General features: G+C 43.6%; 1 protein-coding gene across 1 annotated transcript in view; it reads left to right on the top strand.

Annotated features, from left to right (window-relative positions):
• Window positions 1–21,510, top strand: part of LOC128696898 (protein unc-80 homolog) — a 1,079,316-nt gene that overhangs the window by 898,566 nt on the left and 159,240 nt on the right. Inside the window, exons 52-54 of the mRNA XM_070095999.1 lie at window positions 11,870–11,981; window positions 12,246–12,439; window positions 12,864–12,974. Of these exons, the coding sequence (XP_069952100.1) occupies window positions 11,870–11,981; window positions 12,246–12,439; window positions 12,864–12,974 (417 nt within the window). The remainder of the gene's footprint in view (window positions 1–11,869; window positions 11,982–12,245; window positions 12,440–12,863; window positions 12,975–21,510) is intronic.

The raw sequence follows: 21,510 nt of genomic DNA, 5'->3' as shown, positions 1-21,510 counted from the left end.
GGCATAATTATCATCAGTGGTATTATCAATCACAAGTGGTTCTTTACATATACTTTTTTTTATATTTTATTTAAAACAACACAATACATTAAATAGATAAAAGAACACAGTATCAGTTCTTACACAAAATTATAAATTTCATTGTCTAAATGAACACAGACGATTAATATTGTGCTGTCACAAACTGTCCCTCATCCCCTATACATTATATCCCATACACCTATGTTAAGCAAGAATACACACGACGACATGACAATATACATTATTATTATTATAAACAAAGAAGACCCAAACCTACACTCTGCATTATTTTTTTCCACTTTGTTATTTATATATTATTAATCCTTCATACAGAATTCTTGCAAATGCCATAACTGATTCTATAACACACTGTTAATTTTATATTTCCATGCACTTGTCACGATTACCGTTAATTTTGATAGATCTGATCCTGTCAAAAAAGTTTTTACTAATCTTCCCCCTTCACCCCGACGCAAAAAAAAACTAATATCACCAACAGATTGGGATATATACAAACTTTTACTAGAGTTCATCAAATGTTACATTGCTATTTTGACAATGGAGTGTATCACCACCCCAAAAAGAATGTACATTATTACATTTCCCTAAAAAAACAGAAATTTACTATACATGAGAGTTGTTTAATAACCACTAACTTGTTTATCTGATATATTATGAACTCAGCCATAAAGATAAATTAACCCTAGTCACCAGTTTACTGTACATTGTATCATGTTTTCCTCATAATAATTCCAAACACAGGGAGCCTTCTTATCGTTGAGAAAATTACATTCATCACCACACACTACATTTACACATATGCACCTCCATACCCAGAGCCATTCACACTTGAACACCCAGGTGTTCTTGTGCCATCCCTGCAGCAACACTTGAACACCCAGGTGTTCTTGTGCCATCCCTGCAGCAACACTTGAACACACAGGTGTTCTTGTGCCATCCCTGCACCAACACTTGAACACCCAGGTGTTCTTGTGCCATCCCTGCAGCAACACTTGAACACCCAGGTGTTCTTGTGCCATCCCTGCACCAACACTTGAACACCCAGGTGTTCTTGTGCCATCCCTGCAGCAACACTTGAACACCCAGGTGTTCTTGTGCCATCCCTGCACCAACACTTGAACACCCAGGTGTTCTTGTGCCATCCCTGCAGCAACACTTGAACACCCAGGTGTTCTTGTGCCATCCCACCACCAACACTTGAACACCCAGGTGTTCTTGTGCCATCCTTGCACCAACACTTGAACACCCAGGTGTTCTTGTGCCATCCCTGCAGCAACACTTGAACACCCAGGTGTTCTTGTGCCATCCCTGCACCAACACTTGAACACCCAGGTGTTCTTGTGCCATCCCTGCAGCAACACTTGAACACCCAGGTGTTCTTGTGCCATCCCTGCATCAACTAAACGTTGTACCATTACATTCACACTTGAACACCCAGGTGTTCTTGTGCCATCCCTGCATCAACTAAACGTTGCACCATTACATTCACACTTGAACACCCAGGTGTTCTTGTGCCATCCCTGCAGCAACACTTGAACACCCAGGTGTTCTTGTGCCATCCCTGCAGCAACACTTGAACACCCAGGTGTTCTTGTGCCATCCCTGCAGCAACACTTGAACACCCAGGTGTTCGTGTGCTATCCCTGCACTAACACTTGAACACCCAGGTGTTCTTGTGCCATCCCTACACCAACACTTGAACACCCAGGTGTTCTTGTGCCATCCCTGCAGCAACACTTGAACACCCAGGTGTTCTTGTGCCATCCCTGCAGCAACACTTGAACACCCAGGTGTTCTTGTGCCATCCCTACACCAACACTTGAACACCCAGGTGTTCTTGTGCCATCCCTGCAGCAACACTTGAACACCCAGGTGTTCTTGTGCCATCCCTGCACCAACACTTGAACACCCAGGTGTTCTTGTGCCATCCCTGCAGCAACACTTGAACACCCAGGTGTTCTTGTGCCATCCCTGCACCAACACTTGAACACCCAGGTGTTCTTGTGCCATCCCTGCAGCAACACTTGAACACCCAGGTGTTCTTGTGCCATCCCTGCACCAACACTTGAACACCCAGGTGTTCTTGTGCCATCCCTGCACCAACACTTGAACACCCAGGTGTTCTTGTGCCATCCCTGCAGCAACACTTGAACACCCAGGTGTTCTTGTGCCATCCCTGCACCAACACTTGAACACCCAGGTGTTCTTGTGCCATCCCTGCAGCAACACTTGAACACCCAGGTGTTCTTGTGCCATCCCTGCAGCAACACTTGAACACCCAGGTGTTCTTGTGCCATCCCTGCAGCAACACTTGAACACCCAGGTGTTCTTGTGCCATCCCTGCACCAACACTTGAACACCCAGGTGTTCTTGTGCCATCCCTGCAGCAACACTTGAACACCCAGGTGTTCTTGTGCCATCCCTGCAGCAACACTTGAACACCCAGGTGTTCTTGTGCCATCCCTGCAGCAACACTTGAACACCCAGGTGTTCTTGTGCCATCCCTGCAGCAACACTTGAACACCCAGGTGTTCTTGTGCCATCCCTGCACCAACACTTGAACACCCAGGTGTTCTTGTGCCATCCCTACACCAACACTTGAACACCCAGGTGTTCTTGTGCCATCCCTACACCAACACTTGAACACCCAGGTGTTCTTGTGCCATCCCTGCAGCAACTAAACGTTGCACCATTACATTCACACTTGAACACCCAGGTGTTCTTGTGCCATCCCTGCACCAACTAAACGTTGCACCATTACACAAACGTTAAAAAACAAGCTAAGTGAATACAAAATTAAATATTATCTATAAAACTGTGTACACAGAAACAACACAACACTTTTTATTTGTAATTTTTTGTGGCATGTATACAAACTTTTACCATCATCCATCAGATGATACATTACTAATTTGACACAGGAGTGTCTCATCACTTCAAAAGTAGTTGCATTATTATTTTTCCCTAAAAAAAAAACACAAATTACTATAGATGAAAGTTTGTTAAGAACCACGAAATCGTTCATCTGATATATTATGATCTAAGTCAGAAAGTTAAATTAACCCTGAACACCATTTTACCTGACATATCTCGATTTCCTCATAATAACGCCACACACCGGGAGCTTTCTTATCTTAAAGAACATTACTTTTAACACACGCAATACATTCACACACATTCACCTCCATACCCAAAGCAATCCACACTTGCACACAGTTTTACTTGTTCCATTCCTACAACAGCAACCGGAATCAGACTAGTTACCACCCAACCATAATCCGTTACACTACATACCATCCACCCATGTCATTCGCTAAAACCATTCCCATACACGCCACCACCACTGAAAACCCGTGAAAACCCGACTACCAAAGAAAACCAGTTCCCTACATGGTTATCACTGTACCAATTGCAGGAGACGACTGACTGTAAGCTCTCTGTAGTTCTCTGGAAAACAAGCTCCCCACTGACTCCCATAAATAAGTTTGTTCCTACCAGCAGTCCTGTATATACGCGCTGCATATACAGGAGCTTTAGCCCGGTCTTCCAAGGTTTCTTTCCAGATCTCTGCCCTGGCGTTAAGACATCTTCCATATCAGACGTCCTGTATATACGTCCCCCAATCATACAATGGATAGACCGATACGCCCTGCAGGATTTCCGTCCTCCCACTCAATGATACCAAACGCCCCACTTTAAGTCGCTCAACATCTTTAACCAATAACAAAGCCCTCAGCATATCCTCACATTCAATTAATTCTTTACCTCCCCACCATCTCCGCACATCCCCCATCACCTTCCCCACTCTTACCCCTCTTTCCCCTCCAGCCCTGACGAATGACTGTTTTACATACATTGCTTTCACCCTCGGCCCCAATGCTAAAAGACCCACTCCCCCTCTGCGCACATTCGACATCACCACTTCCTTGCTCAGCCATGCCCTCCCAAAACCCCAAACATAACGTATAGCTCGTCTCTGTATTTCTTGTACGTCCTGTGTTCTCAAAGCATACACTTCCGCTATTCCCCAAACCTTACTGTAAACCAGCGAATTAACTATTACCGCCCTCTGCTGTAATGTGACATCTCCCGCCCGTAAACCCCTTAATCTACTCACTACTTTCTCCACTACCCTCTCTGAATTTACCTGCCTAGCCTCCTGCGCATTCGCCATGCATAAAACTCCACAAATCTTCAAATTATCCTCCACTGCCCACCCAAATTCCAACCCCAAGCCCCCCCACCCAAGCACCCACCTCCAGTAAACACGATTTTGCCCTATTTACTCTCATGCCAGACGCCTCCCCAAAAATCCCCAACACCCTCTCCACCGTACGCAATCCCTCCACCCCTTCTATCAGGATAGTGATATCATCCACATACCCCACAATGCCTGAGCGCCCTTCCCTCTCCCCATTTAAAGCTCCCACCCCCTCAAAGAGCCCATAGAACGGATGTTGCATGCACGCAAACAGAATTTGTGAAAGAGGGCACCCCTGCCGTAATCCCCTCTCCATTTTAACCAGCCTTCCCAATCTGCCATTAACTTGGACCCGTACCATAGCCGATGAGTATAGCGTATCGATCCACCACGTCACTCCCAGTCCAAACCCCAGACGCAACAAACAAGCCCTCAAAAATTTTCTATTCACACAGTCATATGCATTCTCCCAATCAATACCCAAAAGTCCTCCCCCCTCGCAACCCTCCAAAAAGTCCCTTATGCGCCCATGCCCAACTCTCATACTTCGTCCTGGTATACCCATCTGACCCCTATGTACAACCCCACCAATTACCTTCTTCATCCTATTACCTAATATCTTTGCAAAAATCTTGTAGTCAGAACACATTAGTGAGATAGCTCTATACGCACTTAAAGCACTCCCTACTTGCTTTTTGCGAACCAACACAACCACTCCAATACTTTGTGTCTGACTTAGCTTGCCCTCCCGCAGCATACAATTCATGACCTCCACCAAACAAGTCTTAATATGCTCCCAATGAACTCTGCAAAAATCATTTGAAATTCCATCGATGCCTGGTGCTTTTCCAGTACTCATGTTAAACACTGCCTCCTCAACTTCCCCCACACTAATCGCTCCTCCCATCTCCATCCCCTCCACTTCTTTCTGCCCTAATCCACACCCCCCTCCAACACTTCCTCAAAATCATCGCCCTCCCCCCCTTTCTCCATTTCTCTCGAAACCAGAAATCAGTATAATTACTCATGCCTTCTGTAGTAGTAAGCACCTGACCCTTATGATATCCACCCATATCCTCGCTCACCTCTAATTGCAAAATAGTTGACTCCTTCTGCCTTACCCTAAAACGTCTTAAAATACTTCCCGAAGGTTTATCCCCCCACAATACAGCCTCCAATCCTAACTCACACGCACGTCATCAAATCTGTTACTGTGTATCTCTGCCAGTCTACCTCTAAGTTGCTCCACGGTCCCATACTGCCTCCCCACTTCCTCCTCATAACACTCGTTCAGCTGACATTCCAAATAATTCTGTAACCCATACCTCCACCTGGCCTCTTCCCATCCCCTATTTTTAAAGAATCCAGCAATACCCGGCTTAGCTTGCTTCTCCCACCATTCCAAGACACACGACCCCACATCCCTTGATCCCCAAAAAGAGTGCCACCAATCCCCAAAAGCCTCACTCACCCCCTCCCCCTTCACAAGTCTCGCATTTAATTTCCAATAACCAGTGTGTATCCTAACCATACCCTCCCAATCAAGATCCGCAATAACCGCCCTGTGGTCCGAAAACCCCACATCGAAGGTCCTAACTCCCAGAACTCGTATTGCCTCCGTAGCATAGAGCCTATCCAGTCGTGCAGCATAACCCCTTCGTACAAATGTATACTCAACCCTCGATCCACCCCTCCCCACTACATCTAAAACTCCCACATCCCCCAACACATTGCGTAAAAACCCCAACACACACCCCGCCCCCCTCGGTTCCACATCACCCTGACGTATGACACAATTCCAATCTCCTCCTATCACAATAACTAAAGGCAATCCCCTCAAATAAAAAAGCAAAACATCCCTCACGAAAGTTACCTTAACTGCTGCATTTCCATCTGCCTGCATGTATACTCCTATAAAACAAACCCTTGTCTCACCCTACTCTCCCTCTACCCGCACCACCCTTCCACCCCCACCCTCCTCCCACCCCAACACACGCAAGGGACTGGTTTCCTTCACAGCCACAGCAACCCCCCATTTTAACCTCACCGATCCACTCACATATAACTTATATCCCTTCAAGCACAACTAACATCCAAACTTGTAATTATGCTCCTGTATGAAACATATATCCACATCAAATCTCCTCAAAAACCATTCCATCCACACTCTCTTAACCTCAGCTCTTAGGCCGTTAACATTAATGGTGACCACCTTGAATTATTACAATAAAGGCGGCTTTCCCCGCCGCTTTTGAAGGTTGCTCGAAAGACGTGGCTGTTGACTATAGCCACGTTTGCCACTTGGTCTATTCAGACCTCCGATCCCCCCCCTTTTCCTTCCACCCTTGCAGCACCACAGAACCGGTGCCACCATTCCCCGGGAGCTTTAGCCCGGTCTTCCAAGGTTTCTTTCCAGATCTCTGCCCTGGCGTTAAGACATCTTCCATATCAGACGTCCCAGCTGCTCACTTACGTGTGCCACCTCCACACGTTGCCTCAGCATCCATGTCCTCCTGGTGCACCTCAACCACCACCGTGTGCTGCTTACTCTCGTTGCACAAGGTGTTCTCACACTCCTGTGCAGATGCTACCCCCTCCAATACCCTCCCATCCTTCTCCCCTTCCCGACTGTCTTCCACCTCCCCCAAGAAGTCTTGCAAGACCTCGTCCAACAGACCATCCTGTTGTAAGTCACTTCTATCAACAGTCGCATCCATAGATGGTCGCTCAGACACAGTTCCCACAGGTAACGTGGCGCACGCTCCCAACTCCGACTCCGCTCTGTCTACTTCTTCACTCCAACTTCCAGAAGCCTGTCTTGCAGCTTCACCTGTTCCAGGTGCCAAGGAGAGCAGCTGTCGTTCCACAGTTGTTGGCGCCTGTTCCCTCCATCCCTGCCTTTGATGACATATGGTCATAAGACCCGCACAGCCTACATGTCCGACGCAGTCCTGCATAATATACATAAACCTATGTTCTGAACTCTTCCATCAGAACGTACGATGGAATAGGTTGTCCCAATGTCATCTTCAATGTGAAAGATCCCTCTGGCAGCCCCATATAAGGCCCATCCTTCCACACTCCCAACTGTGTCGAATGGATCTTGCCATACCTACGGAATACCTCCACAACATCATATTCCAAGGCCTCAAAGGGGACATTTCTCACCTATACCCACGTTACATAGCTTGATACGTCATGTAGGCAGACCTCCACTGCAGAATTAACGGTCATCCTCTTTTCTTGGAACGCGTCGACTATGCTGGAGTAAAACCCAGCACTCTTGAACTTGATGAAGATCCTGGACACTCCATTCACTGCTACACCACACAACTCGTCGTTCGGTACGCCATACACATCGTGGATGATACTTGGCAGAAGCACCTGCATTGTAGAACTACTCAGGGCACCACGTACCAGCTCCAGACAGACAGTATTTACCCTGCGTCCATGTCTGTCCGCCATTTTGATTGCTCAAAACAGAAAAACTGCGCAGAAAAACAGATGATTCGGGAGCTACTGCGCAGCCTGTCCACATGGCCCGGAAGCGATGAGGACAATGACAGTTTACCGAGTGTCTTCTTGACACCCAAATGTCCTCCTATTGGACTATTGTGAGCAAAATCAATAGCTCATTCACGAAATGTAACTGGTAACACTACGAGATGCTTGACTGAGGTGGAAACACTATCAGCTGACAACTTACATGTATTTTCTCCATCAGTACACCATTACTATAATAATAACAATTACCGAGATCCTTTGCTTCAGTCTCAGTAACTGCTATATCTCTCATTCTTTCCAGTGACTGATCAACAAACTGATCCTTGATTAAATCATCACGAGATAGAAATTTAACGTCAGTTGTGTCCTGACTAGGTTGATGACCGGGGGGAGTCAGTGTTAATGATCCTGGGCACAGAGCTTCACTAAACATATTCAAGCCCAAATCATTGTCATCCACTAACTCAACAGGAGACAAGGATGGTTGTTTTATCTTTGACATAGCTCTAGTAGTTGTGCTGAGAGGAAATAGAATAGGCTTCTCTCTACAAGCTTCAATGGCATAATTATCATCAGTGGTATTATCAATCACAAGTGGTTCTTTACATATACTAGCATGAAGGATATCGTTCCCTATCAACAAGTCCACTGACCTGATGGGAAATACACCACTGGATATGCCTACTGAAATATAACCAGTATAATAGCTTGTATCAATGTAAATTTTGTGCAGAGGTACTTTTATAACAGCCCCACCATAGGCTTCTAACACTACATCTATCTTGCAATAGGTATCATCAGTTATGGGCAGTACATCTTCTCTTAATAACGTGAGATAACTGCCAGTGTCTCTGAAAGTAATTATCTCAGTTAGATGTGATTCGTCAAATCCTACTTTACCTCTCGATAAGTAAGGACTCATCGCTGAACGAATCTTTTCGTCTGATACACTTTCTGACACTAGTCATCTGTTCTGAGTAATATTATATAAAACAGTAGAATCAGAGGTATTACTAGGATTTTGGTGCCTTTGAGGCACGGACGAGGATATGGCTTGTGAGGGGGTGCCAGCAGCACGACCGCTTCTCGTATCTCTTTCTAACTTATAGCAATACTCTCTAGCATGTCCTTTTCTGTTACAATAGGTACATTTTCCTTTATTCTTCACGATATCAGACTTCTGTCTAGCCACAGAGACAGATTCAGGATTGCGAGTTTTCCTGGTAAAGGTACGAGAAGTTACAGTAGCAGGTACATCGGGCCGGCACTGATCAGCTGATTTAGGTTGCCAACTTCTAGGACAATTTTTAGTTAACTTGTTTCTCTGTGTTTTAGTACGTACAAGTTTGTGAGAAATCTTGTAATTGTCTGCTAATGCTGCAGTTTCCAGAATATCCGAGGCAATATGATCGATCAGATATTCTTGTGTGTCAGCAGACATACAGTTGTTAAACTCTTCGTATAGTAACAACTAAACCAGACTGTCATAGTTATTACTCTTAGCTGATCTACACCATCTCTCAAATGCAACTTTTTTCTCACAAGCAAACTCTACACAAGTTTGATCTTGTCATCTTTGTAACATACAAAATGCACGTTGATAACTTACAGGTAACAAGTTATATATATCTAGAATAATTTGCTCAACAGCATCATAACTAATGTACTTGGCAAATGGTAAAGCAGCAGTACAAGTTTGAGCTCTTCCTGTCAAAGCTGTGTGCAACAAGGTAGCCCAGTGTTTACATGGCCAGTTCATAGCACATGCCTGGTTCTCAAACACATCAAAATAGGTGTCTAAGTCACTCTCAAAAAACTTAGGAACCATTGAGGCAGCTTTCTGCACATTAAATGTTTCCTGTGTTGTACTAACAGATTTATCAGCTTTGTCAGATGTCAGTCTGTTGTCTTCCGAGATGAACATTTTCTCTCTGGAAATCTTCTTCGTTCAATTTCCTCTGTGCCTCTATTTGTGCAGTCTGCAACATAATGAGGCATTCCATCCTCTCAAATTGTTCCTCAGAGATAGGACCAGTAGGTAATGGAGGAGTGGGGAAATTAACACGTCTTTCTGGACGGTCCTTAGGTCGGGCACCTTGTCCAGCCATCCCTAGAGAGTCTAGATCTGGTCTAGGATAAATAGATACAGGTGTAGCATAGACAGTACTAGTATGAGGCTGAGTCATACTACTAGCTATACTCTGTACTATTGTGTCAGTGAGGCGGGAAGGCGTGAGTTGCTCTTTCTTCTACATCATCAAATAGAGTCATACTTTCTAATTGTGACACTAGGCTTTCTGTATCTGAATCATAATCAGACATCTCTGTATGAGCAGGAAACAATATATCTTTAATTAATGCTCTGACAGTTTCTGTGGTGTAATTCCTGTTATACGTCACACCGAGATATTTGGCTACTCACCAACACGTCTGAAGTTTTAAGGTACTTAACTCAGACAAAGTCAGAGTATCAATTAACTGTTTCACTTTGACAAACATCACGAAAATAAATGTACTACGAGAGAGTGATTATGGGAAACTATACTCCTAATTGGAATTTTAGTGTTGGTTGTCTTAGAGCTAGAGCTCATAAACAGTATTTCCATCTCCTTGGATCAAGAGACTCAGTCAAGTACATACATCCACCTAGTATGTCGTACAAGACAAAACTCAAAGTGTTCAGATTAGGAAAGTACTCAAAGTGTTTGACCATAGAGTTACTAGTGTGTCAAACTGAACAATTTCTCCAACACCTTGGATCAAGAGCATCCCGGACAGGCCCCCATTTGTTACAAAAAAATGCGATTTCTAATAAGCATAGAGATCTCCAGTGAATACTAGAAAGGACTGCCCTTCTAGCATCCAGCCTGTTACTGGGTTTTCATAACAATTAGCCAGTATCCTGGTCCAATTATCCATTAGAATTCAGTAAGATTCAGTAGTGCTTCAGGATTACAACTGGTATGCTACTAACTATAGAAATTAAAATTTAATAAGTTTATTAATAAACAAAATTGTCTAGGAGTATATTATCAAATTAAAATAAATTAATCAATTTAAACAAATTAATAATAATCACTTCTCTCGTATACAGTAGTATTGTGCTGATGGCACATATCACATTTATACGTCTTAAGTACTGTCTGTTACATTAACATTTAATAACACAATTTACAAATATTTACAAGTTTGTGTGTATGTGTGTTAGTGCTCTAAGTAGTTCGCTATGTCTCAAAACTCAACTAGACTTAACTAGTGACTAAGTCCTCACATAAACTAACTTCTTAATTACCTAGCAATCAGAACAGCTTGCTTGAACAATAAAATGACTGCTAAGCCCAATAGCAATATAACAAGCAACTGCTACACAGAATCAGGATCAAGGAGGTAATATAACGACACTAAGTAGGGACCATCAGCAGATCCTCCACAAAAGCCACAAAACTACCATACTACTGAGTCTAAGTTCAGCATAAGAAAATCCCCGACTGTGACAGTACACAGATACCAGTACAAATTAGATCAGAAGCTACAGCTCAGGACCTGAGTTGCTCAGAGTGTCTATGCGACACAACCTCAGTACAACGTCGAAAATCACTAAGTCTAGACAATGTTCTGTGAACAGAGTTCCACAGAACCTACAACAATAAAGCGACAGAGACGATCTTCCAACAAGGGCCAATAAGGGAGAGTTAGGCACGTCTTGTCAGGAATACATCCAACCACCAAGAGAGTCTAGCCCAGACTGACTACTTCAGGTGAGGTGTGAACCCCCCCCCCTCGATCACGTGATAGCTCCATGGACAGTTGCTGCCCAGCAACACTGAGAAGCCGGCAGAGTAACGAGCCACGAGCGATAATTACTGTAGTTAGACAATCAAGACTTGAACTATGAGCACATAATAATAATATATGAATTGTTACATCCTGCCTAACAATATAACTAAGTCAAATATTAATATAAAGCAAAATATTTACGATTTAGCTATTATCGCAAATATAAGAAATATAAAATTATATGAAAAGGTAATATACATTGTGACCCATTCAGGGGTCGCAACATTTACCAATATTTATCTAGACGTGCATAAAATCTAAGGCTTCTTATTTTGGTATTTACAGTTTCCAATCCAAGAAGATACCCAGTTTTGCCAGATTCTGCAGGAAAGCCTCGACTTTTTTGGAATTTCGGAAAATGAACATAAATATTACTTTTTGGTGGATCACAAGACAAGTAAGTGGTACTTTTTGTGCAACTGGCTTAAGTAACAAAAATAATTTGAAGTACTTCATGATATTAATTAATATGTTTGAAACTATTTCTTTTATCAGAGGTATATCATTCCTGACCAGTGGAGAGGCAAGCAAAAATAGGTTTGTCTAAGTGGTATATCAAAAAATTTAATTTCATATCCACGCAAATAATTCATTGTATAATACTTTACAATATTTGCATAAGATTTTAACGTTAATATGTCTCAATCCTACCCCACGGCAGACCAGATTCACAACCTGCAGTCATATGTTCGTGACTTTTATTTCTTCAAGAGAGCACAGTATCCACAGCTTCTTATGATACACATGGAGCCAGATGCTGCCTATGATGCTCTTCAGAGACAAGCTGTCACGCTGAAGTTGCTGGAGATTGGCAAGGTGCTTATGGCTTGGTCAATCCTAAAGCGGCCTGATCAGGTAATTTTTTTGTTGATGCTGGCAGTTTATCTCATTGTAATATACAGTTGATCTCATTGTAATCTTACTAAAATATTTTGTAAAAATTTTAAAGAACCTCTTTCACTAGATTTCTGTAATTATCTTTATAGATTATTTAGAATCAGTATACAACAAATATTAACTTACATCACCATTATTTTATTTTCATCGCCACACTGTCATCTTACTTGTTTACTGTTTACAAGTATGAACCTTCTACACTTATTTACAGTAGCTGCTCCTGCACTTAAATTCAATTTGCCACAATTTGCTCACTTTTTCGCACTCTTGTCTGCAGATTAATAAGCAAATCATTAATTATAAATTAAAAAGAACATAAAGAATAATCATTACATGGAGCAACGTAATATGAAGACTTTTTTGTGTATTCTTCTCCTTGCAGGTCGCTCAACGTGTATTTTTTCTACACGAGGAGTTGACTAAATTACCGTCCTTCCCACGTAAAGCTCTGGAAGCGGATTTTAACCTTTATAAAGGTGGTGCAATGGGAAAGGTTTGTGTTGCATCACTTTTTCATCCAACTGCAGTGTGCCAGTGCAATAATCACTGAAAAACATCGAGATATTATAAATTCTTGGTATAGAGTAACAGCTAGGAGAAGCAATGGTCAAGTTTAATGTTGTGCATTTGCAGAATTACAAACACTCAGTGGCCACTTTATTAGGCACACCTGTACACCAGCTCTTTAATGCAAAAATCTGATGAGCCAGTCACGTGGAAGCACCTACATAACTAACAGAATACAGACATGATCAAGAGGTGTAGATGTTGTTGAAACCGTATATCAGAAGGGGTGTGATGAATGGTTTTGAAAACCGACAAGTTGACGATTGAGACACTTATGCAACATATGGGAATCTTTATTGAGGAAACGTTTCGCCACACAGTGGGTTCCTAAGTCCAATACAAAACAGAAAGGTGTAAGGAGAGGAGGAGTTTGAGGTAATCAGTCCCTCAGTCTGGAGTCGATGTGTTCAGTCCATCAATCTTGTAGAATGTACAGCATAGGGCCGTAGACGTGGCTTACATACTGTAGTCAGGTGAGGCGAAGCAGGAGGAGGGGGGGTCATAGTGGTACCATCCACTAGTCGAAGTAGGTCATCGTTCAAAGGACAAGTTTTGAAGAATTCTTTGTATCAAGATCCCATGATGATGCAGTGTCTGACAGTTGTGATGAATAGTTTTGAAAACCGACAAGTTGACGATTGAGACACTTATGCAACATTTGGGAAAGAGGTTTGAAAAGAACAAAACTTCCAATGAGCGGCAGTTCTGTGGTCAGAAAACGTCGTCGTAAAGAGAGAGGTCAGATGAGAATAGCCAGACTAGTTCATACTGAGAGGAAGGCGATGGTTACACAAATAACCATGTGTTACAACAGTGGTATGCAGAAGAGCATAACTGTCGAACTTTGAACTGGATGGGCCACAGCACTTGACGATAATACCGGGTTATATTCCTGCTAGCTAAGAACAGGAATCTGAGGCTACAGTGAGCATAGGCTCACCAAAACTGGACAGTTGAAGATAAAAGAAATGTTCTTGGAATGGCGAATCGCGATTTCTGCTATGACATGAAGGTGATACGGTCAGAATTTGGTATAAGCATCATGAATACTTGGATCTATCCTGCCCATTTAGCCAACAAGTATGAATGTGTTGCTGACAAATCTGCAGCAATTATTTGATGCTATTCTTGTCAACAGGGAGCAAAATTTGTAAGGAATGTTTCCATCACGTTATTGAATCCATGCCAGAAATAATTCAGCCTCTTCTGGCCCCATACACGGAACTCAAGGGTTATACTTAATAAAGTGACCACTGAGTGAACTTTTTTCTTGTACAAGAATATTCGTCATTACTTCATATAATCACTAAATATCTTACCCATTTCAGATCGAGTAAGGTATCCAATATGAATAACAAAGAATAACTTAAAATTGAATTATAATAAGGGAATTGGAGCAAGTCTTAGATTAAGAGTTGATTTCACACAGCTTAACTCACGGCAATATAATGAGACATAACATTGTATTATAATATTCTCAACAAAATTTCGTAAATGACTCCTAAAAAGTGAATTGCTTAATTACAGTACGTGTGTGTACGCAACTATTTGTGATTGCAGGGGTCGAATCATAGCTCCTGACCCAGCCTCTTCGCTGATCGTTACTGAGTCCTATCCCTGATCTATGAGCTTTATCATACCTCGTCTTAAAACAATGTATAGTCCCTGCCTCATCTACGACACTTGCCAGACTATTCCACTTCCTGACAACTCTGTGACACATGAAATACTTCCTAACACCTCTTTGACTCATCTGAGTCCTCATCTTTCAATCGCGACCCCTTGTTTCTGTGTCCCATCTCTGGAACATCCTGTTTCTGTCCACTCTGTCGATTCCTCTCAGTATTTTATATGTCGTAATCAAATCACCCCTATCTCTCCTGTCTTCAAGTGTCATCAGGTCGATTTAACCTCTCCTTGTAAGACTTTACTCCGGGACTTGTCTTGCTGCAAACCTTTCCACTTTCTTTAGTTTCCTTACATGCTTGACTACGTGTGGGTTCCAAACTGTCGCTGCATACTCCATTATGGGCCTAACGTACACAGTGTACAAGGTCCTGAATGATTACGTATTAAGATGTCCGAATGCTGTTCTTAGGTTTGCCAGGCGTCTGTATGCTGAAACAGTTATTTGGTTGATGTGCGCCTCAGGAGATGTGCCCGGAGTTATACTCACCCCAAGATCCTTTTCCTTGATCACTCAAGGAAAAGGATCTTGTAGTTTGTAGTCTCTGGCCCCTAGGCTGTACTCCGTCTGTGGTCTTATTTCCCCTCCCCAATCTTCATGACTTTGCACTTGGTGGGGTTCATCTCCAGGAGCCAGTTGTTGGACCTGTCCTGCAGCCTGTCCAGATCGCTTTGTAGTTCTGCATGGTCCTCGTCCAATTGAATTCTTCTCATCAACTTCACATCATCTGCCAACAGTAACACTTCAGAGTCTATTCCTTCCGTCATGTCGTTCACAAATGCCAGAAACAGCACTGGTCCTAGGACTGATCCCTGTGGCACCTCGCTCGTTACAGGCGCCCACTCTGACACCTCACCACGTACCATGACTCGCTGTTGTCTTCCTGACAAATATTTGCTGATCCATTGTCGTGCCATCCCTGTTATCCCTGCCTGGTCCTCCAGCTTTTGCACTAATCTCTTGTGTGGAATTGTGTCAAACGCCTTCTTACAGTCCAAGAAAACGCAATGTACTCTCCTGTCTCTCTTGTCTTACTGTTGTCACCTTATCATAGAACTCTAGTAGGTTTGTGACACAGGATTTCCCATCTCTGAATCCGTGCTGGTTGTCATTTATAAGCTCATTCCTTTCAAGGTGCTCCACCACTGTTCTCCTGATAATCTTCTCCATGACCTTGTATACTATACATGTCAGTGACACTGGTCTGTAGTTTAATGTTTCGTGTCTGTGTCCTTTTTAAAAAATTGGGACTACATGTGCTGTCTTCCATACTTCAGGTAGTCGCCCTGTTTCAATATATGTGTTGAAGATTGTTGTTAGTGGTACACATAGTGCCTCTGCTCCCTCTCTCAGGATCCATGGAGAGATGTTATCCGGCCCCATCACCTTTGAGGTATCTAGCTCACTTAGCAGCCTCTTCACTTCTTCCTCGGTTGTATGTATTGTGTCCAATACTTTGCGGTCGTTTCTTGTGATCTCTCCTCCTGCCTTCCTCAGCCTGATTACCTGGTCCTTGACTGTTGTTTTTCTCCTGATGTGGCTGTACAACAGCTTTAGGTCAGACTGGGCTTTTGGGGCTATGTCATTTTCAATTGTCGTTGGGCCTCCCTTGTTACCTGCGTATATTCATTTCTGGTTCTACAACATCTCTCCTTATTCTCCTGGGTCGTTTGCCTTCTATACTCTTCCATTCTCAAGCACACTTGGTTTTGGCCTCTCTATACCTTTGGGTGAACCAGGGGCTCATCCTGGCTTTCTCGCTATTTCTGTTACCCTTGGGTTCAAACCTCTCCTCAGCTTCCTTGCATATTGTTTTCACATATTCCATCATCTCGTTTACTGACTTCCTTGCCAGTTCTCTGTCCCACTTAACTCCATGCAGGAAATTCTTCATGCCTGCATAGTCCCCTTCCAAGTAGATTGGCTTTATTCGTCTGGCCCTTCCTGCTTCCCTCCCCACTTGTAACTCTACTATGTATTCGAAGCTCACAACCACATGATCACTGGCCCAAAGGGGTCTTTCATATGCGATGTCTTCAATATCTGCACCACTTAAGGCCAATACTAGGTCCAATTTTGCTGGTTCATCCTCTCTTCTCTCTCTCTGCTAGTGTTCCTTTTGTGTTGGTACATGAGGTTTTCCAGTACCACCTCCATCATCTTAGCCCTTCACGTTTCTTGGCCCCCATGTAGCTCGAAGTTCTCCCAATCGATTTCCTTGTGGTTGAAGTCACCCATGATCAGCAGCTTTGCCCTCCTCACATGAGCCCTTCTGGCCACTTCGGCCATAGCGTCAGCCATCGCTCTATTACTCTCATCATACTCTTGATTTGGCCTCCTGCTGTTCTGTGGTGGGTTATACATCACTGCACTTATCATCTTGGGACCTCCAGACTGAAGTGTTCCTATTATTTAATCACTTACTTCTCCTCTGTCTCCTCTCTCAAGCTCTTCAAAATCCCATCAGTTTTTGATGAGCAGTGCAACTCCTCCACCCCCTATGTTCCCTCTGTCTTTCCTCAGGATCTGATATCCCGTTGGAAAGATTGCATCTGTTATCATCCATGTGAGCTTGGTTTCTGTGAGAGCCATGATTTCTGCTGATGCCTCTTTGACTCTTTCGTGCCACTCCTCCCTCTTATTCGTTATTCCATCAGCGTTGGTGTACCATAACTAACTGACCCCTTGTTACAAAAAACGCGATTCTAAAAGCTTAGAGATCTCCAGTGAATACTAGAAAGGACTGCCCTTCTAGCATCCAGCCTGTTACTGGGTTTTTGTAACAAGTAGTCAGTATCCTTGTCCAATTATCCATTAGAATTCAGTATAATTCAATAGTTCTTTAGGATTACAACTGGTAGGCTACTAACTAGAGAAATTAAAATTTAATAAATTTATTAAGTCTATAAGTTGTCTAGAGGTATATTATCAAAGTAAATTAAATCACAGCAATCAAAATAAAATCAATCTCTCGAGTTCAATATTATTGTGCTGAAAGCACATATCACATTTATAATTCTTAAGTACCGTCAGGTACATTAACATTTAATAAGATATTACAAATATGTACAAGTGTGTATGCGTGTAAGTGCTCTTAAGTAGTTAGGTATGTCTCAAGACTCGAATAAGACTTAAACAAGTGACTGACAAAGTCCTCAAATAAACTAACTTCTTGACCGACTGGCAACCCGAACAGTCTGCTTGAACAACAAAGAATGCTAAGCCCAATAGCAATGCAATATGCGACTGAGACACAGAATCAGGAACTGGGAAATAATATAACGACACTAAGTAGGGACCATCTGCAGATCCTCCACAAAAGTTACAAAACTCCCATAATACTGAATCTATGTTCAGCATAGGTAAAACTGTGACTGTGACAATATACAGGAACCAGTACAAAATTAGGTCAGAAGCTATAGCTAAGGACCTGAGATACTCAGAGTGTCTATGTGACACACAACCTCAGTATAACGTCGAAAATCACAAAGTCTTTACAATGTTCTGTGAACAAAGTTCTACAGAACTAACAAGAATAATGAGACAGACAATCTGTCCAACCAGCAAGCGAGTCTACAGCAGACTGACTACTTCACGAGAGGTGAGGACACCCCCCCCCCTCGATCACGTGATAGCTACGTGGACAACTGCAGCTCAGAAGCCGGCAGTATAACGAGCGACAAGCGATAATTACAGTAGTTTGACAATCAAGACTAACTGAGCACATATTATGTACATCCTAACAACATAAGCTATGTCAAATAACAATATAAGGCAATACATTTGCGATTTAGCTATTATCGCAAATATAAGCAATATAAAATTAAATGAAAAGGTAATATACATTACATATATACATAATAATAATCATTGTAACCCATTCAGGGGTTGCAACACCCCTTTAGGGGGTCTGTGAGGGTGGGGGACCTGACAGTGTGCTGCGGGATTCTACAGCATAGTGTGAGCTGGGGACTGCAAGTGTGGATTGTGGTCTATGGTGGGATAGTGTGTTTGGTTGTGGGGTTTTGGGGATGGTTCTGTTGCTCCGCCCTGCTCTGGTTATCCTCTGCGTGTGTGTGTACTCACCTAATTGTGGTTGCAGGGGTCGAGACTCAGCTCTTGGCCCGCCTCTTCACTGACCACTGTTGGGTCCTCCCTCTCTCTCCCTCTCTCTCCCTCTCCATGAGTTTTATCATACCTCGTCTTAAAACTGTGTACGGTTCCTACCTCCACTACATCACTTGCCAGACTATTCCACTTCCTAACAACTCTGTGGCTGAAGAAATACTTCCTAACATCCCTTTGACTCATCTGAGTCTTCAGCTTCCAATTGTGACCCCTTGTTTCTGTGTTTCATGGCTGGAACATCCTGTCTCTCTCCACCTTATCTATTCCATGCAGTATATTGTATATCATTATCATGTCTCCCCTAACTCTCCTGTCCTCCAGTGTCGTCAGGTCGATTTCCTTTCTTCACAGGACATTCCCCTTAGCTCTGGAACCAGCCTTGTTGCAAACCTTTGCAATTTCTCTAATTTCTTGATGTGCTTGACCAGGCGTGCATACTCCAGTATGGGCCTGACGTACACACTGGTCTATAGTTTAGTGCTTCGTTTCTGTCTCCTTTCTTAAAGATAAGGGCTACATTTGCCATCTTCCACACCTCAGGTAGTTGCCCAGTTTTAAGGGATGTGTTGAAGATTGTGGTTAGTGGCACACACAGCGTCTCTGCTCCCTCTCTTAGGACCCACAGAGAGATGTTGTCCAGTCCCACCGCCTTTGAGGTATAAAGGTCACTTAGGAGCTTCTTCACCCCCCTCCTCCTCGGTTGTGTGTATTTCATCCAACATTTGTTGGTATATCCCTTGTTGGTGTACCCGTCTGTTTTGTCTTCCCATTGTCCCTTCTGCCTCCAGTGTAAATACTTTCTGAAGACTCAGATGAGTCACAGGGATGTTAGGAAGTATTTCTTCGCTCATAGAGTGGTCAGAAACTGGAACAGTCTGGCGAGTGATGTAGTGGAGGCAGGAACCATACATAGCTTTTAGACGAGGTATGATGGAGCAGGGAGAGAGAGGACCTAGTAGAGTTCAGTGAAGAGGCGGGGCCAGGAGCTGATTCTCGACCCCTGCAACCACAATTAGGTGAGTACATACTTCTTGGTCATTTCTTGTGAGCTTCCCACCTTCTTTCCTCTGCCTGATTACCTGGTCCTTGACTGCTGTCTTCCTTCTGATGTGGCTTTGTCGTTTTCGTACTCCCGCTGGGCCTCTCTCTTTATCTGTGCATACTCGTTTCTGGCTCGTCGACTAATCTTTTTATTTTGCTGGGTCGTTGCCTCCTGTACTTTTTCCATTCTCTAGTTCGCTACACCTTCGGGTAAACCAAGGGCTCGTTCTGGTCTTCCCAATTATTTCTGTTACCCTTGTATGTGTGTGTGTGTGTGTGTGTGTGTGTGTGTGTGTGTGTGTGTGTGTGTGTGTGTGTGTGTGTGTGTGTGTGTGTGTGTGTGTGTGTGTGTGTGTGTGTGTGTGTGTGTGTGTGTGTGTGTGTGTACTCACCTAATTGTACTCACCTAATTGTGGTTGCAGGGGTTGAGACTCAGCTCCTGGCCCCGCCTCTTCACTGATCGCTACTAGGTCCTCTCCCTTTCTGCTTCCTGAGCTTTGTCATACCTCTTCTTAAAACTATGTATGGTTCCTGCCTCCACTACTTCACTAGCTAGGGTATTCCACTTCCTGAGGACTCTATGACTGAAGAAATACTTCCTAACGTCCCTGTGACTCGTCTGAGTCTTCAGCTTCCAGTTGTGACCCCTTGTTTCTGTGTCCCCTCTCTGGAACATCCTATCTCTATCCACCTTGTCTATTCCCCGCAGTATCTTGTAAGTCGTTATCATGTCTCCCCTGACCCTTCTGTCCTCCAGTGTCGTCAGTCCAATTTCCCTCAGCCTTTCCTCGTACGACATTTCCCTGAGCTCTGGGACTAGCCTTGTTGCAAACCTTTGTACTTTCTCTAACTTCTTCACGTGCTTGACCAGGTGTGGGCTCCAGACTGGTGCTGCATACTCCAGTATGGGCCTGACATACACAGTGTACAATGTCTTGAACGATTCCTTATTAAGGTATCGGAACGCTATTCTCAGGTTTGCCAGGTGCCCGTATGCTGCAGCAGTTATTTGGTTGATGTGTGCCTCCGGTGACGTGCTCGGTATTATGGTCACCCCAAGGTCTTTCTCCCTGAGTGAGGCCTGTAGTCTTCGTCCACCTAGCCTATATTCTGTCTGCGGTCTTCTTTGCCCCTCCCCAATCTTCATGACTTTGTATTTGGCAGGATTGAATTCGAGAAGCCAGTTTCTGGACCACATGTCCAGCCTGTCCAAGTCTTTTTGCAGTCCTGTCTCATCCTCATCTGATTTAATTCTTCTCATCAGCTTCACATCATCTCGAATAGGGACACTTCAGAGTCTGTTCCTTCCATCATGTCGTTCGCATATATCAAAAATAGCACTGGTCCTAGAACTGACCCCTGTGGGACCCCGCTCGTCACAGGCGCACACTGTGATACCTCTTCACGTACTATGACTCGTTGCTGCCTCCCTGTCAGGTATTCCCTTATCCATTGCAGTGCCCTTCCTGTTATATGCGCCTGATCCTCCAGCTTCTGCACTAATCTCTTGTGGGGAAAACTGTGTGTGTGTGTGTGTGTGTGTGTGTGTGTGCTTTAAATCTGTAAGTGTATGAGCGAGTGTTTGCAGGATTGTGTGTGAGAGTGT

The sequence above is a fragment of the Cherax quadricarinatus genome, chromosome 52 (assembly GCF_038502225.1).
Source record: "Cherax quadricarinatus isolate ZL_2023a chromosome 52, ASM3850222v1, whole genome shotgun sequence".
In the NCBI taxonomy this organism is placed as follows: domain Eukaryota; kingdom Metazoa; phylum Arthropoda; class Malacostraca; order Decapoda; family Parastacidae; genus Cherax; species Cherax quadricarinatus.
Note: the sequence above shows the minus strand (reverse complement) of the source record. Positions and strands in the feature narration are given on the sequence as shown.